General features: G+C 43.1%; 2 protein-coding genes across 13 annotated transcripts in view; both read left to right on the top strand.

Annotated features, from left to right (window-relative positions):
* HRH1 (histamine receptor H1) overlaps positions 1-21,225 on the top strand; it is a 96,583-nt gene extending 75,358 nt beyond the window's left edge. For 4 of the 7 annotated variants that reach the window (XM_057506605.1, XM_057506607.1, XM_057506602.1 and 1 more), the window contains one exon: positions 17,146-21,225. In XM_057506605.1, the coding sequence (XP_057362588.1) occupies positions 17,146-18,641 (1,496 nt within the window). In that variant the 3' untranslated portion in view covers positions 18,642-21,225. Of the gene's footprint in view, positions 1-6,220; positions 6,440-6,552; positions 6,729-13,862; positions 13,955-17,145 lie in introns of those variants that run through there. The other 3 variants (XM_057506606.1, XM_057506608.1, XM_036923430.2) reach the window with 2 other exon arrangements.
* Positions 21,226-24,975: 3,750 nt separating this feature from the next.
* ATG7 (autophagy related 7) overlaps positions 24,976-27,060 on the top strand; it is a 241,262-nt gene continuing 239,177 nt past the window's right edge. For 2 of the 6 annotated variants that reach the window (XM_057506577.1, XM_057506581.1), the window contains exon 1: positions 24,976-25,109. The gene's annotated coding sequence lies outside the window, so the exon portion shown is untranslated. The remainder of the gene's footprint in view (positions 25,110-27,060) is intronic. The other 4 variants (XM_057506593.1, XM_057506595.1, XM_057506592.1 and 1 more) reach the window with 2 other exon arrangements.

The following is a 27,060-nucleotide window of genomic DNA, read 5'->3' as shown; positions in this document are numbered from 1 at the left end:
TTTTCTGCAACACTCATAGCCAGAGCACATTTCCAGAGCATTCACTGTTGATTGAGTACCTCCCAGGTTCTTGGGTCTGAGGACACACAGATGACTCAGAATTAAATTTGGCACCCACAGTCTATTGAAAAAGTCTGATCAATAATTAAGGAATTACAACCCAGCTTGACAAGAGTTATAATAGAGATCTGTACAAATTTCAGAAAAACCCTGGAGAAGGAAGCAAATGAGCCCTGTCTGATGGAATTGAGGAAAGCCATAAGGGAAATGACATCAGAGCTGGCTGTGAAGAATGAAGAATTAAATGAATGTCTTGTCAGGCTGAGAGGAAGGGGACAGGCATCACAGGAAGAGAGGAACAGCACTTGCAAAGGTGTGAGGTGTGTAAGAGCCAGGCCCATTTAGGGGACACGGAGCAGCAGAATATGAGGCTACACAGGATCCAGATGGAAAAGGCTCTTGTGTGATGGGGTCAAAGGTTTTAATCTACAGTTAGCACTGCTTGGCCCCCTCTCTCGGTTTCCGGAGTAGAATCTGCTGTTGGATGCTTGACTCTTGGGTTTTTTTCACTGATTGGAGCAATGAATGGAGAAGAGAAGGCCCCAGGAAAGCTAGTGGGTTTATATTAGACATGCACGGTGCCCTTCAGTAGGTCAGAAAGACTGGATTGTGGGTGAGAGTAAGGAGGGAATTAAGCAGAAGCCAGCGCAAGCTGAAGATTTTGAGTGGAGGAAAGGAGATTTGGGGGCAAACAGCTCACTCAGGAAGTAGCTGTTTGGAGTGTTCAATGGGAGAAGAAGTTCTTTAGGATTTTTTTTCTTGCCTTTTTAAGAGTCTTCAGTACAAGTTTAAGTTACATTCCATCTTTTTTTTTTCCTGAATGTTGAATTTGAATTTCCTCTGAATGTAGTACAATGATTAGACTGGACACAGAATAGCCTAGTTTTATTTAGGCTACATTTGTATGACACACAGGTTTATCTTCCATATCCTATTATATCCTGACAGTGGCAAACCATTAAAGAGTTTCTAGTAGGAGAAAAGTGATTGGACATGTATTCTTAGAAAGATTAACTGTCTTCTGTATGTAGGACAGATTAAGGGCATCACGACCAATTAGGAAGCTGTTCCAGCAGTTGAGAGGAGATACTACCAAAGTCTGAACCAGAGCGGCAGCTACACAAATGATCATTATCTCTGCTCTTCAGTATCTGTAATGCAAAATATTAAAGTAAGCCTAAGTATGAGGGGGCAGTAGCCAGGAAGGAAATTGTCTTTACCTGTGGGGTAACTAAGATCTTAGTCATGTCCTAAGGCCTTGGATTTTCTTTGTGTAAATACAGACCCAGAAGGAAGTTTATTTGAGCAGTACAAGGGTTCCCCTTTGAGGCTCCCTTGAGTCTGACACCTGAGAGACTCACCTTTCACTTCTGCAGTGCTTGGAGAGGTCTAGACAGGACCACTTTCTTTTTTTTTGTCTCTTGACTCACACACACCCTCCAGGAACTTGCTCTCCAGCCTTAAATAGAGCCTGTCCTTACAGTTGCCAAATGAAGCAGCCAGAAGGTTTGCTGTCAGTCACTAGGGAGGTGATTGCTGTTGAGGCTGGCCAGGTAACCAGCAGGACAGAAAGTTCTGGATGAACTGAAACACAGTCCCAGCTTTCCCTAAGGCACACTGGGACAAGGGGGAGAAAAGGGAGTCTTATTCATGTTTCCATCTCCAGTAGCTTGGCCTAGCATAATACCTGGAATTACATTATTGCTTAATTAATAGTTCCTGAATATATTAATGAATTAGCATAACATGAAACTGGTCCTGTTGGTCTTTAGAATTTTTTTCTTGCCTTTTTAAGAGTCTTCAGTAGAAGTTTAAGTTACATTTCATCTTTTTTTTTTTACCTGGATGTTGATTTTGAATTTTCTCTGAATGTAGTACAATGGTTAGACTGGACACAGAAAATGGTCATGTTGGTCCAAGACTGTGATGTGTTAAAGTCAAGATTCATCCTTTCACTCATTCATCATTATTGAGATCCTTCTACCACTAAGTATTGGGTTAGGATAATGGTTCACAATCTTGGCTGCATCTAGAGGGTTTTCAAAAATCCTGAGACGCAGACCACACACAGACCAATTAAATCAGAATCTGTCTGAAGGTCGGACTTTGATATTAGTATTTTTTCTTTTAAGTTCTCGATGTGATTCCAATGTGCAACCAAGGTTGAGAACCACTGGGTTAGGTGCTGGAATTATAGGTGAATATCATATTGTCCCTGTCCTTGTAAGGATCAAAGTCTAAGTGAAAGATACCTGAATTCATTCATTCATTCAATAGAATAGAGAGCATTAAATACCTTATTAGAGATATGGAAACAATACTGTGACAACCCAGAGGAAGGAATCCTTAGATGTGGCTAAAAGACACAGGAAAGCTTCAAAGAAGAAGGAATTTTTAAGATAGGTTTTGCAGGACAAATAGAAGTTCATCAGTATCTTTCTTCCTCTTTTCCTTTCTTCCCTCCTTCTAGCCTTGTCCCCTCTGTTACTTCTCCTACCCTCTTTCCTCTTTTCCTTTCTTTTTCTTCCTGTCTTCTTTATCAAGCTTTTTATCTACCCCTTCCTCTTTTTCATCCTTCTTGCCTACTTCTTCCAGGCAGGCTCTGAAGTAGCCCCAGAAGGTGACAGTAGTAAACAAAGATGAGGTCCCAACTCTCAATGCACAGCCTCTTCCAGGAGACGCGAGTAACATGTGCAGAGCCCAAAGGCTGAGAGAACCTAGGGTGTTTGGGGACAGTGGCTTCATTTCTGGAGTATAGTGGGTCAGGCAGGAAGGCAATGTCATCCAGCAGCTTAAAGGGTTTGAACTTTTCCTTAAAGTCATTTAGGAGCAAAACAGTTGTATGAAGAGATATAAAACAGTGTTTACCACATTTCAGATGGTACCTGAGGTGACTCTGAATGGTACTCAGACCTGGCATTCTGTGTTCTGTTCCATTGGTCTGTGTCTACCCCTCCACCAATACCATAGCCTTGATTATGGTAGCTATGCAATAAGTCTTGAAATCAGACTGCTTTCTCCCATTTTATTCTTCTTTCTAAAAATTATTTTAGCTATTCTAGTTCCTTTGCCTTTCCATATAAATTTTAGAATAGTTTTGTCCATATCTATAAGACATCTTGCTGAGATTTGGATAGGAATTCCATTATATCTATGCACCTCTTTGGGGAGAATTGACATATTTTCTATGCTGAATCTAATAACCCATGAACGCTGTGAATTTCTCCATGTATTTAGATCTTTTAGTTCTTTCATCAGTGTTTTGTAGATTTAAGCATACAAGACTTATATAAGTTTTTCATCTGAGACTGTATTACTTTCCCTTCATTCCATAAGGGTATTTTCACTGAATATAAGATTCTGGATTGAAAGTTCTTTCTTTCGGCATCTGAAAAATATTGTGTCACTTTCTTCTCATCTCCATATTTTCTAATGAAAAATCCATTGTCATTTTCAGTGTGGTAAGAATTTGTTTTTGTCTGGCTGCTTTCAAGATTTTTTTTCCTTGTCTTTAGTTTTCAGAAATTAAATTATAATGTGTACTGGTGTGGGTTTTGGTGGAAGTTTATCCTGTTTGAGATTCACTCAGCTTCTTGATTCTGTAGGGTTAGTCTCTTGTCAAATTTAGAAAGTTTTCAGCCATTATTTCTTAATTATTTTTTTTCATTCCCACCCTCTGTCTCATCAAATCCCAGGACCATGATTACATGAACATTAGTACTTTTGTTACAGCCCCACGGGTCCCTGAAACTCTGTTCATTTTTATTTATTTATTTATTTATTAGTCTATTTTCCCTCTGACATTTAGAATGGGCAGTATCTATTTTCCTGTCTTCTGGTTCACTGATTCTTTCCTCTATTCCTTCCATCCTGCTGTTGAGCCCATCTATTGAGTTTTTATCTCAGTTATTAGGTTTTTCAGTTCTAAAATTTCCATTTGGTTCATCTTTTTATCTTCTGTTTATTTGCTGATACTTTTCATTTTTCATTTGTTTTTTTCATTTGTTTCAGGCATGTTCCTATTTGCACATTGAAGCATTCTTATGATGATTACTTTAAAATATGGTGATCCTGACATTTGTGTCATCTTGTTATTGTTATCTATTAATTGCATCTTAAAAATTCCATGTGAAATTTTTCCAGTTTTTGATATAAGTGATTTTCAATTGAAATGTGTACATTTTTTATATTGTTACGAGACTCTAGATCATATTTAAGTCTTCTGTTTTATCTGACTTTTTGAGACAGTGTTCCAGCAAGGGTAGCAGGGGGCAGTAGGGATAGGGTACACCACCTTATTACTTCCAGGTGGGAGTCGAAGTCCAGGCTCTCAGCTCAGCTTCTGTGATACCTGAAGGCAGAGGGGTCTTTATTGCTGATGAGCAGTGGGGTGTTCTGGCTCCCCACCAACCCTCCAGGAATAACTCCCTGGCTGGGAGGGGTGCATGTGCCTCCTTACTGCTCCCCACATGGAGGTTGTGGAGATTGGATGCAGGTCTTATCATCACCTGGGGGTTGTGGGGGTTGGATGCAGGTCTTATCACCTGATGGGGATGAAAGTCCCTACTAGGGGTTAACTGGGGGTGGGGGGTGGGTCACCTTGTTGTAGCCTGATGAGGGTGGAAATCTTGGCTTCCCACTCAGCGTTTGCTGGGTAGTGTGGAATGGGGCTCCAGTGTGGTCTGTGGTGTTTGGCTGAAGTAGAGCAGTTACTGTCTACAGGTTTTCTGTTTTTCTAGGCTGCCCCTTTCCTGGCCCCTTTTGCTAGACACAGCAGGCCTTTGTTGGGGGCTTTTGTTTGTTTGTTTATGCCCATTGGCATTTCTAAGTTTCCAACTTCTTTAGCTCCAAGTCTCATATGTACATGGTCCAAAAAACCCAGGGAACCCATCACTGTGTCATTCTTTGGGTCCTAGGATTCTAGCTGGTCTGCCTTTGCCTCTCCATCTTTCAGAGTCATCTTATATTTGTTTTAAATATAATGTCCAGGACTTTTAACTGTACTTAGCAGAAGGATTTGGAAGAGTACCTGTACTCCATCTTCCCTGAAGCAGATGTCCCAGTGCGCTTGGAAAACCCTCCAGGCAGTCAAGGTTGAGAAGCACTGGTACAGGTTGGAAGCTCCAGGAGGGCAGGGACAGTGTCAGTTCTTTACCTATGTCTTGCCAATGGGGCTCAGCCCCGGGCAAGTTTGCTATGGGTTCAATGTGACCAAAGAAGTTGACAGCAAAATGTTCTTTGGGGTGAAAGGGTTTCTTACCCGGCTTGTTCTTCCAGTGGTAAGTCGAGCAGTAGCATCTCTTCCTCTGCCCAGAGCACTGGGCCGAGCTCTCTATATAGTGCAATAATAGCTTATTGCCTAAAAGTGTGGAAGTGGTAGCCTAGCAACAGGCCAGTTCCATCATCAGGTGGTTTAAGTTAAGTGAGGATCCTGGCCATAGGAACCCCAACTTCCCCACAACCTACCATAACATCTGTACCTGATCCTCAATAATACTTCTTGGATGGATGGGTGGATAGATGGAAGGAAGGAAGGAAGGATGGAAGGAAGAGAGAATCAATGGATAGATGGATGGATGAATAAGTGTCAGAATAGAACCAGCAGCTAGACTGACTCACACTCACCTATGCCCCTGAACATACATACCTCTCTCTAGAGACAGGCCTGCCCGCAGAACCAGGGGGGCTTAGCCAGCAGGTGGAGCTGAGGAGCCCCAGGTGTGGGGCTGGGGTGGCTACTGCACCCAGGCACTGGGTCACTTGACTGAAAGAGACAGAGACATTAAAGGGACTCCTGATTACCTTGGAGCTCTCTCTTGTAAACATCTCATCTACCTTTCCTTTCTCTTCTGCCAGCTCTTTTATTTACTTTTCTTTTCTTTCTTAAGAAGAGACAACTTGGATAACTTTGGTCTTTGAAAATGCCTTTCTCAAGGCTTAATCTCCAGGGATTTGGAACAAAAAGAAAACATTATTCATTGTGTCCTGAAATGATATGGGTGTGTGCTGGGCCTGGTGGTGTGTGCGCTGTGTCCTTGTTTAATGTTAGCACAGATGTTCATAGTTCCAGTTCCATGAAATCTTTATTTAATGCATGTATTCACTTCCTTTTGTTATCATAGTGTAAGGAGGGTGAGGGCAGAGGGCAGGGGTTTGAAGCTCATTCAAGTGTCTTAGAAGGTGGGAGTCACTTGGGCTTTTAAAAACCTTGTTTTTCAGTCACCCTTGGATCTTAGTTCAGGGCACCAAGCTTTATAAACTTCAGAAACCTCTGTTTTCACATCTTTAAAACAAGGGAAAAATTATTGCTTTGTTATGAGGTTACTGGAGCCCTGAGGATTAAATGAGGCAACACAGAAAACCTCCCAGCCCAGTGCTGGTATGTAGAAAGCCTTTGAAATACTACTTTTCTTTTTCTTAATTGCTTTTTGAGGCCAGATGATAAGAGATAGCAGAACTGAGATTTTTATACTTCTTTTGTTTGCCATTTAGTGTTAATTATCCTCCAGCTTCCCTTTCCTGTGCCTCATTAAAAAAAACCTCAGCCTGTCACCCAAGGCGTGGAGAATGGGAAGAACAGACAATCAAACAAGTCCAACTTCCCAGACTCTCAAGCCAAATTATAAAATGCAAGATCATAGGAGTACAGGAGGAAAGGGTTGATATAGGTAAGTCATTTCCATACTTCCAGTTCTGATGGTTAATGAAGAAGTTATGCGTAACATTTCACTGTGTTCCCTTTATAAGAAACCATGAGAAACATTTAATCTAAAACTTAAGTTCTAGCTAAAGTTGTCCTTCTGCTAAGCAACTAGTTTGCTTTTATTTAAAAAGTGACACTAGATTCTTAGAATTGATTCTGTTTCCTTCTTTGTTCTGGCTCCTGGGAGATTCAAAATCAAAACTGTGGCCCAATTACAGTAGCTTTCAGGACCCACCTAAAGCTTTCATCCTTATTTGTCTAACACTCCTTTGTTTCCTTAAAAAAAAAATCCTAGTGCCTTATAGATATTTTGGGGAGGAATACCAGTGTACCAAAACAGATTTTTAAAAAAGAGATTTGGAAACTCAGACAGCCTCTTTCTTGGGCCACTGAATTTTTTTTAACAACTTTATTGAGGTATAATTTACATACCATGAAATTCACTGATTCTAAATGAACCATACAATTCAGTTATTGTTAGTAAATCTAGAGTTGGACAATCATCATCATCATCAGAATCCAATTTTAGAACATTGCCATCCTTCCCAAAGACCTTCCCATCCCCACCCCCAATCCCAGGCAACCACTAAACCACTTTCTGTCTCTGTGGACTTACCTGTTCTGGACATTTCATATAAATTTGAGACATACAGTGTTGTCTTTTGTATCTGGCTTCTTTCACTTAGCATGACATTTCTGCAGTTCATCCATGTTATAGCATGCATCAGTACTTTGTTCCCTTTTATTGACAAATAATATTGCATTGCATGGATATACCGTATTTGATTATCTCCTCATCAGCTGATGAACATTTGGGTTGTTTCCACTTTTTGGCTCTTAGAAGAATGCTAGAAACATTCACCTACAAATTTTTGTGTGGACATACGTCTTCAGTCCTCTTGGGTATGTATATCTAAGTATGGAATTGCTGGGTCATATGGTAACTATGTTTAGCTCTTTGAGGAACTCCAGACTTTGCTGCAGTGGCTGTACCATTTTACGTTCCCACCAGCAGTATATGAGGTTTCTAATTTCTCCACATCCTTCATTCATACTTACTATTTATTGTCTGTTATTTAAAAGCATAATCGTCCTGGTGGGTGTGAGGTGGTATCTTGCTGTGGTTTTGACTTGCGTTTTCCTGATGACTGTTGGTGAGTCTCTTTTCATGAGCTTGTGAGCCATTCCTGTATCTTCTTTGGTGAAGTATCTGTTCAGATCTTTTGTGCATTTTTAAATTGGGTTATTTGTCTTCTTATTACTGAGTTGGAAGAGTTCTTTATTTATTCTGGATATATCAGTTATATGGTCTGTCCAATATGCGACATAGAAATATTTTCTCCCATTCTGTAGTTTTTCACTTTCTTAGTGGTGCCTTTTGAAACAAAAGTCTTCGATTTTGATGCAGTCCACTTTAGCAATTTTTTACATTATTGGTTGTGCCTTTGGTGTTGTATCTAAATCTTTGCCTTATTCAAGGTCTCAAAGATTTTCTCCTACGATTTCTTCTAAGAGTTTTAAGAGACTTAGCTCTTATGTTTGGGACTTTCATCAGTTTTGAGTTAATTTTTGTGTGTGATGTGAGGCAAAGTTCTCACTTAATCTTTGTGTGCGTAGATACCAGTTATTCCAGCATGTGAACTGTTGCATTTGTCTGCTGCTTTCTTCTCCCCCTTCGTCTACTTCAGCATGCCTGGGTGAGCAATGCTACCCCTCAGTGGCAGCCTTAGCCCCCACTTTCCCCTCTCTTCAGTTCATGAGATAACAGCTGGCCCTGATGGCACAACCCCAGTTCCAGATTCCAGAAAAGAGAACTGGACTACTTGGCACAGCCTCTGCCCCAGACATGTGTGCCTAGGGGTCAAGTTTCATGGTATAACTTTGGCTGCCAAGGCCCACCCCTAGGTGGATAATGATTCTCAGAGAAGGAAGCTTACTGTGAACCAGGCAATTACCCCAAAAGGTATCTAGCCTAGGGCCATTGTCTCATATTTATCACTTTGGATCCCCTATGAACTAGCTTGACATTTCTAGCTCGGGACTCCTAGGTCATGTCCCCCAAATCCATTCTTGCTTGACCTGTGTTAAAGTGCTCAAGGAAAAAAAATGAAACAATTGAATAACTGTCAGCATTTAAAACTTAAAGATTTCATGTAAAAATCCAGCTATTGAGACTTCATTTAAAAAATAGGCAGAGCTGGGCCTGCAGCAGCAGTTGGTGGCATCTGAGTGGCAGCTGTCCTCTTCAGACAGAGAGTATTCTCTCTGGAATGCCCTAGTCCCCACCACTCCCTCTTGCTCCACACATAGTCCCCTGTTCTTAACTTTTCTTCCCTGACTCTGTAGACATGTGACTATGTACCTCCATCCCCAGAAAGCTCTCTGGGGCCACTGCCTGCCCACAGGGTACCTCCTGCATCTTACCCAGAGGCTAACTCCAAACCCAGCACTGCCCTAGAGTCTAAGTCAACCACGTTCCTGTAGCACTGGGCTCAGAATAGGATTTTGCTATTTGCACTCTGCTCTTTGCCCGCAGCCAATGGCATTGATAATGCCTGGGTGTTTTATGGAAACTGTGCCCTGGCTAGACTCAATGAGAATATGCAGGAAGAAAAATGAGATTATGAAGTACATGGGGCACCCTCATGCATACTGCCTCTTTCTCAGAATTAGAGGAAAAAAAATCAATGTTCTCCCTTCCTTGACCAAAATACCCATCTAATGCACATAAGGTGAAGGGTAGAACAGTTTGGAATGGGGAGTGGTAGGTGAGGCTGTTTAGAACATACCAAGAAAGGAATCTCAAACACTCATTTTTTACTAAAGAAAATAAAGGATGCACTAAGAATATGGAGGACATTTCTTTTAAAATCTTTCTTTCCCAGTGGAATGAATCTATTTTATTCTGTTTTTGAAAATGACTACAGTTAGTCCTTATTTTCCCTATTATAAACTAAGGTGTTGACATTGTTGAAATCTTGGGAAATACCAAAGGCAACAAACACCATCCACTACCCAGAGGAAACCAGTGTTAACATAACAGAGATCCACCCTCGCTCTAAGGCTGTTAATATAATTGACATCATCCTGTACAATGTCTTTTATAAATTTAAATTCAACATAAGCATTTTTCCATATCATAATGGTGCTCCATCAATGTACTTATCAATGACTGCATGATAGTCTATCCTGTAGCAATCCCATAATATATTTAGTTCTGAAATGTTAGATTATTTTCCTTTATTTCCTATCATAAATAATGTTGCAGTATGCATCTTGTGCATAAATCTTTATTCATGTTTTGGCTTACCATGAAAGAAAGCTCTAACTGTAAAGTTTCAAGGAAAAAGTAGACAAGTTAGCTGAAAGGTACCAATATTCACTGACAGAGTAAATCTTATCTTAGTTTTTTGTTGGTTTAAGTACCCTTGTGAAAAATATGCCCACACCTGCATTAGGCCCTTTTTGCTGTGTCTTCTGCAGCCCTTTATCCATTTGTGTCTCATTTTTCAGGGCTTATCCAATAAACTTCTGTTCAGCAGTTATCATGTGCCAGCCTAGTGCCAGCACGAAAGAATAACAGAGGGTAGAAAGGTGCGGTTCCTGCTGTCAAGCAGGGCACGTCCCCTTAATGGTTATGGATGTTGCACTTTAAAAACAGAGATAGTGGACACATTCCTTGCACTAGAGGGGTTCCCTGTTTGGGGAGAATCAGCTAAAGAAAGGATAAATAGATGATATAAAGGAGAATGTTAGAAGTGTGGTGGGTGCACAGAGTATCAACTAAGAGCTTCAAAAGGGTGCTCCAGGCAGGGGGACAGCACAGGCAGAGACGTGGAGGTGTAAATGCTTCCTTCACCTTGGCCCCAGCACGGTTTTCCAGACTCACCATTCTGCACTCCAGTCACTTCCAACAATTCTCTCCCGCTTCCTCAGACTCAGCTTCGTACTTCATTCTTTCTTTTATTCATCCTTAAGATTTCTCTTCCTTCTCCCACCCTGCTGATGGTCCTTCAAAGTCCAGCTCACACATCACCCCTTCTATAATGTCCTTCTTGACATCTGCACACTACCTTGGGAGAGGCTGTTCCTCCCTCCTCTGTCCTGCTACCTGCTTTGATCTGATCTCACTCATCACACTTGTCCCATTCAAGTTGCAATCTAGAATTTTAATTTACTTTTTTGATGCTGTTTGTTTATCTGTTGTCTTTCCTCTCATGCTAATTGACAAACTCCTTGAAGTCTAGGGCAGTTGTATCACTTAGGATTCAGTCTGGCTGTGTGTGGTAGAAAACTCAAACTGACCCAGAGGTGGAGAGTCCTGACTGGTATGACAGCTACACGATCATCAGAGACTTCATCTCCTTCCAAATTTCTGCTTCCCCTTCTTCGTTCTGTGGCTCTTCCTCATGGTCCCCAGATAGCTGCTTAAATTATATTTATCCTATCAACATTCCAGCCGGCTGGAAGAATGAAGAGGCAAAGAAGAGAACACATCCTCCTTTTAGAGCTGCAAACTACATTTCTATTTACATCTCACTGGCACTTAATCATATGCCATACCCAGATACAAAGGAGCCTGGGAAATGCATGTAACCTCTATTCCAGGCAGCCATGTGCTCAGCTAAAAAAAGTAGAAGTCTGTTCCTAAATAAAGGAGAACTGATATTAGGAGACAGTTAGCAGTTTATGCCACAGGGAAAAACAGAGAGAGGTCAAGAATAATTCCTCTGGGCTGGACTGGGCTGACTGGGGGAACATGTGTCACTTACCAAGAAGTAGAAAAAAACACAAAAGCTGCTGTTCAGTGGTTAGTTCCTGTATGTCAGGCACTGTACTAGGTGCTTTATTCCCATCTTAGAGGTGAGGAAAACTGAGGCTTGGTGTGGTGGAATATCTTGCCCAGCTAATTAGGGCAGAAACAAGATCAGAGCAGAGGTTCACTGGTTTATAAAGCCTGGGTTCTTAACTACTATCCCACTTTACCACAAAATGAGCTCCAAGCTTCTGTGGACGAGCAATGCTAGCATGAGAGGGAAAGTGGAGAGGTGAGGCCACTGGGAGCCTCATGAAATGCGCAGCATCTCTCCAAACCCTCCAGTTCCTCTTAGTGCCTCTTCCTGGCTAAAAGCAGAGATCCCTGCATGCCAGTCTCTTTCATCTAAAACCAATGCTGCAGGTTTTATTTAAGTAAATAATTGCCATTGAGAAAGCAGAAGTAGGTCAGAATCAGAATCCAACCACCTCTTCTTACAAGCCTCCCGTGATGGATCACTTACTGTCTCTCAAGGCAACTCATTGCATTGTTAGGTAAACGTCATTTTGAGAGAGCCCCGCCTTACCTTGAGCAGTAAGCTTGTATTCCTTGGCGGCTCAGGGGTGTCCTCAGTTAGATCAGTCGTTCTCGACTAAGGATCATTGTGCCCCTCCCCCCTCAACTCCCATGGACATCTGGCAATGTCTGGAGATATTTTTGACTGTCATAACTGGGAATGGGGAGAGGATGCTACTGGCATCTGATGAGTAGAGAGGCCAGGAATGCTACTGAACATCCAGCCATGCACAGGACATTTCTTCACAACAAAATATTAACCAGCTCAAAAGGTCGCTAAAATGAAGATCAAGAAACTCTGAGTTAATTGGACCTAGGTTTAAATCTTGACTTTACCAGCCTCTTCCTGGCTATGTGACCTTGATAAGTCACTTCATCCCTCTAAGCCTGTGCTGAACGTTTACTTGTCTCTGCCTTGGTAGAAGACCTCTCTGCGGGCTGGTGGTAGATGTTTGATAACCAATATATGAAAAGCCCAGGGCCTAGCTCCTGACTGTCGTAGCTGCCCCAGTCGGCATTCCCAGGATGTAGAAGGAACGTTGACTACCTTTGTTTATTAGCTGGCACATAAATTGACCTGATAGGATTAGACTGTAACCACTCTAGTGAAAGTTCCACTGCAGCTAATGGTTTTGGAATGAAGCCATTGCCTTAATTGAAAAATGATGGCTGTTTGTACACATAGAGAAAAATGTTCTGTTTCTGCTTGCCACCAAGTGATTGTCATCTGGGGGATAGTGGAGTCATCCCACCCCACTGTCTCAACTGCTTCTCCTACCAGCTCAGGAAGGGAAGTAATGATATTTTCCCTACTTTGCAGGTGAGGAACTTGGAAACCCAGCTGTTTGTCCCCATGCCATATAGCCCATCAAGTGGCAGAGCCCAGGTGGGGACTCTCTCCCCCATCGCCTGCTTCTCTAGGGACATGGTGCTCTGACGGACAGGTGCCCACCTTTCTTCTTGAGATGCCCTGTCTGAAGTGCCCCTCCAGCTTGCGTTCTCTCCCCCTGGAGCACACTCTCCTGCCAGCATCATGTCTGCAGGCTTGGCGTTGACCCCAGAGAGCACCTCAGAACTTGATGGGGCCTAGGCAGCCTGAGGGGAGCACGGCCTCCCATGGAATGTGAGAAGAAATGAGGACATGTGCCCCCAAACACCTTCCACACTGCCAGAATGCCTGGCATCCCTTTGATATTTACAGAGGGAAAACCATTCACAGATCTGTTTTTCAAAGTGCAGATCCCCAAGGGAGGGGATGGTGCCTCACATTCATTTTCTCCCTGAGTAGGGCTGTTCAGGGATTGGGTGAGAGGGAGAGAGACCAGGGTAGGCATATCAGGTCTGGGGCCCGGGCAACCACACACAGGCCCTGTGCTCAGGACGGGCTCATGCTTCATCTGATGTTCTGCTGTCGCCATCTTGACATTCTTAATAACATTTTAACTTTTCATTTTGCACTGAGGCCCACAAATTATGTACCCGTGCTGAGAGGGAAATGAAGTCGACACTGCTGTGGCTGCTTCTGCTGCCTTCCTGGTGGCCCTCCCTGTGAGGCCTGCTACGTCAGCTGGTGCCTGGGGCACCTCATTCCCTCAGGCTTCCTCCTCCTTCCCTGCCACGCCCCCTCCAGTGTTCCTGAGGGGGTGGGGGGCGGGCACCATGCACCGTCTGTATGCATCCTGTGGGGGCTGCGGTTGCCTTTCCAGGAATCCTTCTCAATCCCGTGACTTCAGAGGATGAAAGTGGATTTTCTTGCTCCCAAAACAGATCACTGAGCTGAAAAGGAATTTTCTGCCAGTAAGTTCCAGTTGAATGAATAATTTCTGAGCTGAGATACTTCACAGCATCCTGCTTTTCAGGTACCTATTCATCCATCTAACAAATATTTGTTGACCCTTTGTTTTATGTCTATACAAAAGAAATGTCCAGTTATGAAGGAGAAAATGTGATAAAGAATTAGACTTACATTGATAGGTGAGGAATATAAAAATATGTTATATTAATTACCCCAACATTTCTTCAGAAAATAATAAAATAGAAAAGTCAGAAGCATGGTGCAGTGACACCCATAAATCCACCACCTAGGTTATAAATTAACATTTTGCTCTTTTTGCTGTATTATTTATCTGTTTCTTTACCCATTCTTCTAACCAACCATCCATCCAACTTATTTAATTTATTTATTAAGGTATCATTGATATACAATCTTATGCTCAAATTTCACATGAGCAACATTGTGGTTACTACATTCCCCCCATTATCAAGTCCCCACCACATACCCCAGTACAGTCACTGTCCATCAGCATAGTAAGATGACATAGAGTCACTACTTGTCTTCTCCGTGCTATACTTCCTTCCCCATGCCACCCCCTACATTATGTGTTCTAATCATAATGCCCTTTAATCCTCTTATCCCTCCCCAGTCCCTTTCCCTTTGGTAACTGTTGGTCCATTCTTGGGTTCTATGAGTCTGCTGCTGTTTTGTTCCTTCAGTTTTTTCTTTGTTCTTATACTCCACAGATGAGTGAGATCATTTGATACTTGTCTGTCTCCGCCTGGCTTATTTCACTGAGCATAATACCCTCTAGCTCCATCCATGTTGTTGCAAATGGTAGGATTTGTTTTCTTCTTATAGCTGAATAATATTCTATTATGTATATGTACCACATCTTCTTTATCCATTCATCTACTGATGGACACTTAGGTTGCTTGCATTTCTTGGCTATTGTAAGTAGTGCTGCAATAAACATAGGGGTGCATCTGTCTTTTTTAATCTGGAATTCTGTATTCTTAGGGTAAATTTTTAGAAATGGAATTCCTGGATCAAATGGTATTTCTATTTTTAGCATCCAACTTATTTTTTTGATTGATTTCAAAGGAAGTTGCAGATCTCAGTAGATTTCTCCCCTGAACACCTAATATGTGGCACTAATTTTTAGTCTAGTGATCTCAGTTCAATAGTAACAACTTTTCTTTTTTAATCAAAAAGGAACTAATACATTTTTATATAAAAACAAACCATTTTCTATCAAATGTAATTGTTGAATGGTAAGTAGTATATGTACAATGCACATTAACTGAGTGATTCCTTTTTGTGTGCAACGAGGCAGAAGGAGACATGAGAAAAGAAATGTCCTCAGGCAATGAAGGAAAGAGACATGAGGCACTTCTAAGGTAGTGGGAGACTGCAGCCATCTTGAGAATGCAAGCTCTGGGAGAGTTTGAGGGAACTGCTTCCTGCTTCCCCCAACCAAAATAAAAAAACAAAAATCCCTGAGATGTTCTCCTTTAGCCTCTTTCCTCCTTCCTGACATGACTGCGGATGATTCCAAGGGGTCTGGTCTTGGTCAGGACTGAAGGGTAAACTGCCAGGTGTTGTGTCTTGGGCATAGTGGTAGAGAAAGATAGGGGCTGAAGCTGTAGATCTGGGGGCTGTCCTCACCCAGGTGATGGTTGGGGTGGATGGGGTGAGTGAATAAGGCCCCTGAGTCAGGCAGCAGAGTGACAGGAGCAGAGGCCCGACTGGGTCAAGAGAGGAGCAGGTAATGCTATTGAAGAAGTCAGGGGAGGCACACATAGAGAAGTTGGATGGTTGCTCTGACTGTGGCAGTTCAGAGGTGGAGGAAAACATGGAAAAAAGCAAGACTGAAAAAAACACCTGGAGAAGCCTTTAGAGATCACCTATCCCACTTTTCACCTTTGACCCCTAAGAAAATTAGCAGCTGAGCTGTGGCAAAATCAGTATTACCCAAATGGTGTTTTTCTAACAAAATAGCTCAAAGGGTTCCTTCCACAAGGATCAAATGCCTTAGGGGCTTGCTTTTTATCTTAAATAAATCATATGAGTTTAGGCATCTACTCAGGAATTTGTCTGACTTTGTCTTAATGTAAAATAATTTGTTTCTACTAACTTACTGAGAGGGATTTACAGCCTATGTTAGTGTTTCTCAGTTTTCTTTAAACTCATACCACTTTTTGATGAATATCAAAATCAAACAACCCCTTCCAGGTGTTTTAATACCTACTTCTACCTCCACCCCAACTGAGGGCCATCTGATAACAGGATACAGCATTTTCAATAGAGCCTTACTAGCAAAGAAGGTTTTGTTATATATTAATTTGCATAGTTTATGTAGTTAATTTTTTTTCAAATATAAAAGTAAAATAAGTTAAAAAGTAAAATATGCTTTCTCAGATAACATATTCCCCTTCCCATCTAAGAACCATTCATCTAAAGAGATGTGCTAGATTTATTTCACACTTTGTGTGCCCTGGTAACCTCCTCCATATCAGTTAGGGATGCTTTTAGCTGCATGTAAAAACTCCTACAACAGTGACTTGAGCAAAGAAGACATTATTTGTCATAATAACCAGTCTGGAAGAAGAAGATTCTAGGGTGGTTCAACAGCTCCAGTTTAATAGGAGTCTGGATTGGCACCTCAGTGGATTTCTTAGTGTTTCCTTCAAGGCCCCAAGATGACTGTCATTGTCCCAACCATTGCTTCCTGTCAGGAAGAAGGGGACAAATGGGAAGCATCCTTTTTCTTTGTTTTACTCATTTGTCAGAGAGGAAGAACTTTCCAGACTCCGAACATTGCCGTTAGACTTCCCCATCTACTTCCTTGGCCACAGCTGTGTGCCATGTCCATTCCTAGACCAGCCGTTGGCATAAAGGAACTGGAGTGCCATATTCAGCTTAGACCAATCATGAGGCAGCCTACCTTCCCAGAATGCATGCACCATGGGACTTATCCAAACTTTGCCTTGCTTTTGCCCAGCAACCTCAGTAGAATGTGAGCTCCACAAAGGCAGAGATTTTTGTTTTGTTCACTGAATATATTCCCAACACCCAGCACAATGCCAGGAAACCACTAGTCATTGAATGAATGAAGGAATGAATGATGAAGGAAGAAAATATATAAACTGTATGTAACCAGCAGTATCTACTACCCCTGACAGCATACAACCCCAGTTTGATCAATGTGATGGTACTAACTGACTCTACTGATCCCCAAGGCTCTGACCTTAATCCTTGTATCTTTCTTCCCAGGGAGCGAGCCACAGCTGGAGGCTGCTCTTGTGCCAATGAACCTTCCTAATTCCTCCTGCGTCTTAGAAGCCAAGATGTGTGAGGGGAACAAGACCACCGTAGCCAGTTCCCAGCGGATGCCCCTGGTGGTGATCCTGAGTGCCATCTCCTTGGTCACAGTGGGACTCAACCTGATGGTCCTATATGCTGTGCGGAGTGAACGGAAGCTACATACTGTGGGGAACCTGTACATCGTCAGCCTCTCAGTGGCGGACCTGATTGTGGGCGCTGTGGTCATGCCCATGAACATCATCTACCTCCTCATGTCCAGGTGGTCCCTGGGCCAGCCTCTCTGCCTCTTTTGGCTTTCCATGGACTATGTGGCCAGCACAGCATCCATTTTCAGCGTCTTCATCTTGTGCATTGATCGCTACCGCTCTGTCCAGCAGCCCCTCCGATACCTGAGGTATCGTACCAAGACCAGAGCATCAGCCACCATCTTGGGGGCCTGGTTTCTCTCCTTCCTGTGGATTATTCCCATTCTGGGCTGGCATCGCTTCATGTCACAGACTCCAGGGCACCGGGACAAGTGCGAGACAGACTTCTATGATGTCACCTGGTTCAAGATCATGACCGCCATCATCAACTTCTACCTTCCCACCTTGCTCATGCTCTGGTTCTATGCCAAGATCTACAAGGCTGTACGGCAGCATTGTCAGCACCGGGAGCTCATCAACGGGTCTCTCCCTTCCTTCTCTGAAATTAAGCTGAAGCCAGAGAACCCCAAGGTGGGGGCCCAGGAGCTGGGGAAGAAGTCTCCCTGGGAAGTTCTGAAAAGGAAGCCAAAAGATGCCAGTGGTGGACCTGTCTTGAATCCACCATCCCAAGACCCAAAGGAGATAAAGTCTCCAGGCATCTTTAGCCAAGAGGAAGATGGGGAAGTGGACAAAGTCCCCTGCTTCCCACTTACCATTGTGCAGACGCAGACTGAGGCAGAGGGGAGTGGCCGGGGCTATGTAGCCATCAGCCTGAGCCAGACCCAGCCTGAGGCGAACCATCCAGGCCTGACCATGTGTGGGGCCAGTGAGATGTCGGAGGATCACATGCTAGGTGACAGCCAGTCCATCTCACGGACAGACTCAGACACCGCCACAGAGTCAGTGTCACGGAAAGGCAAACCAAGAAGTGGGTCTAGCGCAGGCCTGGACTACATCAAGTTCACCTGGAAGAGGCTCCGCTCACATTCAAGACAGTACGTGTCTGGGCTGCACATGAACAGAGAACGGAAGGCTGCCAAACAGCTGGGTTTCATCATGGCGGCCTTCATCCTTTGCTGGATCCCTTACTTCATCTTCTTCATGGTCGTTGCCTTCTGCAAGAGCTGTTGCAACGAGCATGTGCACATGTTCACCATCTGGCTGGGCTACCTCAACTCCACGCTGAACCCTCTCATCTACCCCTTGTGCAATGAGAACTTCAAAAAGACATTCAAGAAAATTCTGCACATTCGCTCCTAAGGGAGGCCACAGGGGGATGCAGCAAAGTGATTCTTGGGATGCCTCTGAAGAAAATGGCAGATGAGGCCTGTGAGTTTCCAGGCACCTGGGCTTTCTGGGGTCACAGGAAGAGTCTCAGGGGTTTGGTAGTTTGGAAAGTTCTTGGCCCCATTGGAAGAGCAGTGGATGGCAGTGGCCAGCAGAGAGGCTGGACTCGGAATACAGAGCAGAATATCTCCAAGAGAATCGTTCGAATCTGGATGAGTTCTCCTGCTCCTCAGGAAACATGGGAGCCTCAGACGTTCGCCGCAATCCAAGCTTTCAGACTTGAAATGGCAACTACAGGGACACGTGGGTAGGGTTCCACGGGGGAATTAGACAGCTTTCCTGGGCTGGAGCTCTGTGACTGTGCAGAGGCCTTACACATGCAGACGGATGCTGTCCCCTCCAGGGCTCACCTTGAGATGCGTGACAGCCGTCCCACTGTGACTGCTGCTGCTTCTCAGAGCACCTCTCTTCTGAGCCTCTCTTACAGCTTTTCCCAGCGCCTGCACTACCCTGGCCGTTCTGCCTTGTTTCTCCCTCACACACTTAGAGTTCATGGGAAATCACACACCTTTTATATATCCATTGTTTTCAACCCCAAATCCCCTTTGGCTAATACCAAAATGATAAAAGCTGCCCTCAAAAGAAAGAGAAAAGGAATATTTTAAATTGTTGCATATTAAAAGCAACAACACACACAAGGAAATGGGGAGAAGAAAGCCATGTTGTGTGAGGGCTGTGCCATATTTATCTCATTTAAGGCCCATAGTACCCTACAGCAGGAGGGCGGTGTTACTAGACAAGCAAACAGAGGTGTGGCAGGATGAACTACGATGCCCAGGATCATGCAGCTAGTTATGTGGCAGAGTCAGAATGAAAACCTGTGGGGTTCCAGCTCCGTTTAACACATTTTCCCCAAAAGGCGGAAATTTTTCCCATTGAGTACACACACCCACACCCACACCCACACACAGTATTTGCAAGAGTAGTGGCAATTCTCAAAAGAATATGTTGAGAGCAAGAACAGCTGACACAGAATATGCCACAGCCACAGAAGTTGACATTGTGCATTTTTATCTGAATTCTGCCATGTTTGTTGACAAAAAGTCATCATGTTCTTTTATGGTCACACCTCCGAAGTAAAAAATAGCAAAGATGTAGGAATATACAGTTTTACTTGGTGTTTTTGCTGCAGTCTGGTATGATGTGTATTTTAGAACTTGATTCTAAATTGTAATATATGTAGCAAATGGGAGTGCCTGTTAACGCTGGTATTTTGTGTCTTGTGTTCCTGTTTGCATGATCTGTTAAAATGGAAGATTTTTAACTACCTAAAATATGACATTTGAAAACTATACTGTTAAGAGTTTGACTTATTTAATTCTACGTTTCTGAGTCTCTTGGACTGAGATGTATTAAAATATACTGTCAAATGTAACAGGAGCTGACGTAGGGTTTCCCTTCGGTTTCTGATCACATTTACAAATGTCTTTAGAAAAGGACTTACTTTTATACAGCCCTCACTCTCACACTGCTTTGTATCCCCAAAAGCTATTTTTGCTCAACACTGGGGGAGCTAAGGAGACTTTTACCCAGGTTTTAGAAGCTGCAGCTGGTCTCTTTCCAGGTCAAAAACTGTTTCCTAGAAGAACTGTGAAAGATTTGCTTCCCAGGATCCCTCAGGACCAGGGAACCCTTAGAAAGGCCACTCCACATGGACCAATGGCCAAATACCCATTTTTCATGTTGATGAAAGGCTGAGGCAACTAGTGAAGAGAAGTAGTTATGAGCTCTGATTTTGGGTCAAAGAGACCTGTATTTCTCTGACAAGAACAAGAAACAGTCAATATAAATTGTCAGAGCATAAAAGGCAAAGTCCACACATTATTGAATACAGTGGTTACGATGCTTACAGAGTGTCTGGCACACAGTGGGGTCTCATATGCATTTATAAAACATTCTGAGCATATACCATGTGCTAACTTTTGTGCTTTACTGCCGCTATCTAATTTAACCGTTACAACACCTCATATGAAAAAAAACACCTTCTAGAAGAAAGCTGTTATAGTGTACTTGATTTTAGGAATAAACTTGCAGACTCAGAAGCTCCTCAGGTTTCTTTTTATGGGCTTAAAGCTGATTATCTTAAAGGCAATTCCTTGAGTGACCAATTTGCCAAATTTACCAAATGTTGGCTTCTTTTTAGTTATTTACAAGGTTTACAACAATGCAATTCCACAAATGACCAATTTTCCAAATTTGCCAAAAGTTGGCCTCTTTTTAACTACTCACAAGGTTTACCACATTGCATGTTGGTTTTTAAGAACAGTTTTCTACAAGAGTTGTGAAGTTATAGTGATTTTTGTTTTTCTTCAGAGCCGCATACTGAGGAATGTTCAGTATGCTTTGTCCCCAGCTTGCTGCTATTGCAGGGAGAGACCGAGTTGCAGAGAGGGAAGTGAGAGAGGTGAGAATAGAGTGAAGGGAAAAGTAAGGGATAGAAATAAGAGGAGAGACTATGGAAGTAGGGAAGGACAGAGTCAGAAAGGATGGACTCGGGGGAAAAGATGAACAGGGAGATGGGTAGGGCAGGACAGAGATGGGGAGACATTAAGAGGCAGATGGAGCTGATTAAGAGGTAAAGAGATGGAGACAGTTTGGGGGAGAGACAAAGGGAGAAAGTGAAAAATGGAGAAGTGGAGAGTGGGGGGGACAAAGTGTGTAAACCAAGTGGCACAATATTAATATGCTCAAGAAAAATCTATACTCGAGACCATATTCTTCATTAATGTATTCATAAGTTAAACATATTCAAAGGAAGGATAAACTATCCTTAGCTTCTGATAAACAGAAAATTCCTCCAAATGCTTCTCTGAAGAGAACGTGAGACTCAGGCATCCCATAAACCTTCAAAAACTTGTGAAGCCATTCCATCTAATAGAAATTGCTAGGAACCTCAGAAGCTGGTAATGTTAGTATAAGTGTTATTCAGAAAATCCATGAGTCTGCTGATTGGCCATTTAATTAATTGGTTGTTTGGCTTGCAGAAAATTGCTGGTCTCTGAAGATAGGCCTTCTGGGAGTTAGATTTAAGTTTTAACACAGGGTGAGGAAAATGCTGGGGCTCTCCTGACTGCGGGCACTGTAAATGCTGTAAAGAAACAATGCTATTAAGATCTGGTGTGTCAAGATGGCATCCACAATTTCTTGCTCTTGCAAATCCTCGGTTGGGCAGCATATGGTTCCTGTGGTGGTGAGTATGTGCTCTTCTCAACTGAGCCACAAGACAAATGATGAAGGTGGATTGATCTAAAGCACTGTGGTCTTGAATGAGTGTCCTGGGCTCCTCGCCAGGAACATTCTCTGCGTTTTTATGCCTCCTGGTTTTGCATCTTTCTTGTTTCTCCATTATCTTCTTACACCAGTAACTTGTTTTCCCCTTCCTGGGCAGCAGGGGCAGGCTGTCTGCTCTGAGCCTTACAACTCCTGCTAAAAGGGAGGCCACATTTGTGACCTGAGTGACCATCTCCTTTGGATGCCCAGACCTCATCTGTTAATTTAATAAATAATTTTCGAGCACTTCTTAGGCCCGTCCTTGGGCCACACCTTAGGAGACAGTGGAGAACAGTACAGACATAGTTTCAGCCATGTGGAGCTACTTTACGGTTGCAAGTGACAGAAACTAGCTTTGTGAATGGCTCCTGCGGTGTTGTGTGAAATTCGATAACACTTTGGATGAGCTACCCTCAGGAAAGGCTTAAGCCAACTCAGCCAAAGGAACCTCAACAGTCAGAATTTGAGGACATCCCCTCTGGAATATGGCCATGACCTTTGTGAATTACTTCTATTGCTACCCTGTATAACTATCAACTCAAAATTCCAAGGCTCAGAGTAAATGTTCCGTGTCCACCTCTGTTGCAGTCAACTCTGAAGGGAGGCATGGTCCAGGTGGCACCTGGGGTACAAATAATGAGAAGCAGAATCACTGTGAGCTGGGTAGAAATCCAAATGATGTTAATTACAAGGATCTCAAAGTCTAGAAGAGGAAACAAGCAGTTAAAAAACAAAATTCAACCAAGTGCGTTTGAAGATCTAATTGGTTTTATTAAGCAATTCGTGAATTGGGCAGCATCCCATCTGACAAGTAGAGAAATGCTCCAAGGGGTTGTACCAAATGGAAGGTTTTTATAAGAAAGAAGGTAGGCAAGAAGTTCTAGCAAAAGAGAAGAAAGGATTGTTTTACGCAAGATCACCCTCCCTTAAGAGGAGGAGCAGAAGTTGTCATCCTGCAGATGAACTCATCTTTTGTGGGGGATGGTGAGGGCCCATGTGACAGATTACCTTATTGGTGCTGACCAGAAAATTCCTGACTGTTAAAGGTCACATTCCTGGTAATTAAGTCTTGGTCTGGGGGGCTGATGACTCCATTTAGGCCTGTTCTATTTTTTTTTAACAAAACTTCTGAAGGACGAACTTCAACCCAGGTTCATACATGCTTAATAGAGGTGGGTGGGTGTCAGGCATGCCTTCACATAGGAGTTGACATCCCTACAGGGTTTTTTAAAAATCAAGTTTGTTATATTAAATATGTACAGTAAAAGTGCACCCATGTAAAGTGTAGAGCTTAATGAGTTTTGACAAATGTACACACCCATGCCATCCCCATCTCAGTCAAGATATAGAACATTTCTGTTACTCCAAAAGTGCCTCATGCCTTTTTGCAGGCAATGCCCTCCTCAATGTCCTGGGAAATCACTGATCTGACTTCTGTTACTATGAGTTAGTTTTGCTGACTCTGGGTCTTTACGCACTGGGATCATATAATATGTACTCTTTTTTTCTATCACCATTTTGTCTAATATTCACCCACATTTCAACTGGGTTTTGAAGGCAGAGAAAGGGTTATACAAACAGGAAGTATGAGGGTACTGCAGAGACAGAGATATAAAAGAGCAGAGTGTGCTTAAAACACCAGAATTAGTTTGTGTGACTCCAGCATGCAGTTTGAGGGGGACAGAGGCAGGAGAGGAGCCTGATATAGAGGAAAGTGTTGAGTTTTACCTGAGCCCTGCACTCTTGAAAAGCAGCAATGGTTAAGAAATCTCTGCCTCTCGCTCTTTTGAGCTCAAGAAACGGATTAATGCAAAGAAATACCTATTCCCATGTGGCTTAGATAAGACTCATGGATAACCTCTCCTGTGTACCTGTAGCAAATCTTCTGAGTTCCCATTCTTTGGCTTCTAAAAGTTTAGCTGAACTACTTGTCTCCACTGATCAGAAACTCCAAAAAGGTATTATTTACAGAGTTTTGTTAACCAACTCTACTTAAGCTTGTCATTCCCCCAGGCTCCTTAATTTTGACCCATCCTAGGCCTGAGCCAGCAAAAAACCCCTCCAAAGAATAGGCCCGTCTCAAGGTAAAGCATTTTCTGATCTACTATCTGATCAAGCCACCCTTTCTTCCCACTTTCCCACACCCAATTATTTCTAGCTTTCTTCACTCTTCCCTATGAAAGAAAAACTCTTCTTGCTTAACTCTTGAGGCATTTGCAGATCTTTTGGTCAGAGTGATCTGCCTGTTGCAATAGTCCTTCCTCTCTCCCTTCCCCTTGCAGTAATTATTTTGAATAAAGAATCTTCTAAGTCGAGTTGTTTTCTTACATGGCAGTCAGTCTTTGATTAGAATCCTGGCCCCAAAGCTTTTGAACTTTAAGCAAGCCACTTAACTGTTTCTAGCCTGTGTTCTTTTATATGTAAGGTAATATAACTTCTGTTTCAGGATCTTTGTGGCATTAGAGATGTGAAACCCTGAAAACATGGTAGATAGTCAGTAGTAGCCATTATTCTTGTTATGAGTCTACAGAACTACACCACTTTATGAATGGCTTTTAAGTTTATATAACACCTGTCCAATGCTTGGCACAGGGTATATGTTCAATAAATAATTAACAACGAATAGTTTTCCCATTGACAACAGGAAGCTATGAGAATAATGCCTAGTTTAGAAAGGTTAGGCACTGCTCCTTTCATGGGCTTTTCCTATTAAAATTCTCATCTCCTGTCTCCGTATTTGCCTCTCTAATGGTCCCTGGGATGCATCTGATGCTGCGCTTCCTGGAAAATGGAAATAATAATTCCTTTCATCCTCTGAAATCAAGAAAGAACGTGGAGCACTTCTTTAAAGGACACGCATTCCCACAAACGGTAAGGGGAAGTCGTTAGATGGGCTCTCACCAGGTGCCTCGCCCACTTCCTGATGCCCCGCCTTCCCCGCAGCTCAAGTTCCTCCCACTTAGCCCGGTGCTAGGGGCTCCTTTACCAGGTAGGCCCGCGGCTCCGTGTGCGCACGCGCACTATCAAACCCCGCAGGCGAGGGTGGGGCCACGCTGCGTCATCGGGGCGCGCTCTACGGACGAAGCTGTGGTTGCCGGAAGTTGAGCGGCGGTAAGTGAGCCGCGAGGGTGAGGGAGTGGTGGGGTCCTACGGGCTCGGTTTTGGAGGCCTTGCGGGAAGGGGCGAGCCAGGCGGTGAGGGCGCGGGTCACAGCAGGTCTCGGAATCCTCCCTTCGCCGGGAAGTCACTGACTGCGGCTTTTGGCCGCCTTCTCCAGACAGGTCCCTTCAGACTGGCTCAGCCCGCGGTCTAGGAAAGTCCTAATTTCCTAAGTCAGTAACTGCTGTCCTCTGGCAGGGAGTGCTCAGAATCTCCGGTGTTGGAACACGCGAGATAGGACGCCAGGATACTCGTCGTGGCTTTGCCCGTGTTTGCTGTGTGACTGTAGCACGTCACTACCCTTTCTGAGCCTCTTCCCTCATCAGTAAAATAGGAGTGATGATAACGTGATTTGTGAAGCAAGGTTAAGTCAATTCTGAGGGCTTTTCTGAGCTAAGGTTCTCGATTCCTAAGTTTGGTCCAGGGGTTGCAAACGTTAATGCTTCATCAGGCAGTAAATGTAGGTGTAAGAAAATTACGTTAGAAATAAAGTCAAACATTTCTACTGTATTGAGTTTTATGAGCAGCACAATGCTAACATATGATAACTGGAGAAATGAACCCTAAACTCTAGTGTGTTTGTGCACACGCACGCGTGCAGTCTCTTGATATTTTAAACACTGGCTACCAATACAATTAAAAAAACATTAGTAACTAATTTAAAAATAAATCTCTGTGCAACTGAACCGTAGGCATATTTGTGGCTGCCAGTTTGACATTTTCGGGTCCTAGGCTCCCTTTATGAATGAATACTTGGATTTCTTTCATGACACTCCTCCCCCTGGTTAAATGTTTTAGGTGACAGAAAGCTCATTACTTCTGGTTTACTCCTGTTTGGTCTTCCCACAGGTCTGACTTAAAATGTTATATGTTGAGCCAAAAGCCGTTAGGCACTGATCTCAGCTCATTGTCCCTCCTTCAGACTCTTGGGATCTCCCTCCGTTTTATTGCCCACACATCTTTGAAAGCTATTAGTGTGTCTTGCTCTTTTACCTTTTCTTTTCCAGGCTAAGCGCATTTACTTATTTATCCATAGTAAACTGCACAACAACCAAGAATTTTCTGTGCCAGGCATTATCGTCAGCTTTGGTGATATAGCAGTAAAAATTAAGATGACAAGAACCCTGTTTTGTGAAGCCCGCTTTTGATCCTGGTGATGAGTCATAGTATTGTCAATACAGTACTTTCAATAGGTAGTAGGTGTTGCGGATCCTGATAGATGCTATAAAAAAAGAAACAGTAATGGGATGAAGAGTAACGGTAGGGAAGCAGAGGGAACTATTTTTAAAACTATCTGGTCAGGGATGACTTCTCTGAGGAGGTAACATTTGAGCTGACACCTGAATGAAGAAAAAGGCCAGACTTGTGATGGCTCATCTTGCCTGTGTCCCCATCCCCTGACCTCTGCTCTAGTCTTGTTAAACTGCTTACAGGTTGTGTCTCACTTGTAGCCCTTTGCTCCTGCTGTTTCTGTTGCCTAGAACATCTCCCCTTCCTCCTCTGATTTTCTTAGCCAACTTCTCCCTGTGCCTCATGTGACATGATTTTGAAACTTTAAGGAGTTAAGTACAGGGCTCTCATTCAACCACAGGATCCTTTTTCTGTTCCTCACCAGCCTCTCAGAGAATAAACATAAATATGTATTGAACTTCTGCTATGTGCCTACAGTGCTCTGCAAGCTGGAAATATCAAAATGAGTAACATGCACATCCCTGCCCTCAAGGCATTAATTTTTTTTTAAGTCAAGGAGATAGACAGCAGTGCTTTGGTATGAAGCTACTGTAGAAGTTTGCTGGAGGAGGACTTAGAATGCTCACAGTTGGGCTGCAGCATCAGAGAAGGCTTCTGTGAGGATGTAGTGCTTTATCCAAGCCCTAGGATTACTCAGGTGAAGAGGGGTGGG

This window comes from Manis pentadactyla, chromosome 1 (genome assembly GCF_030020395.1).
Source record: "Manis pentadactyla isolate mManPen7 chromosome 1, mManPen7.hap1, whole genome shotgun sequence".
Taxonomy (NCBI): Eukaryota; Metazoa; Chordata; class Mammalia; order Pholidota; family Manidae; genus Manis; species Manis pentadactyla.
The sequence above is the reverse complement of the archived record's forward strand: the minus strand, read 5'-3'. Positions and strand labels throughout refer to the sequence as shown.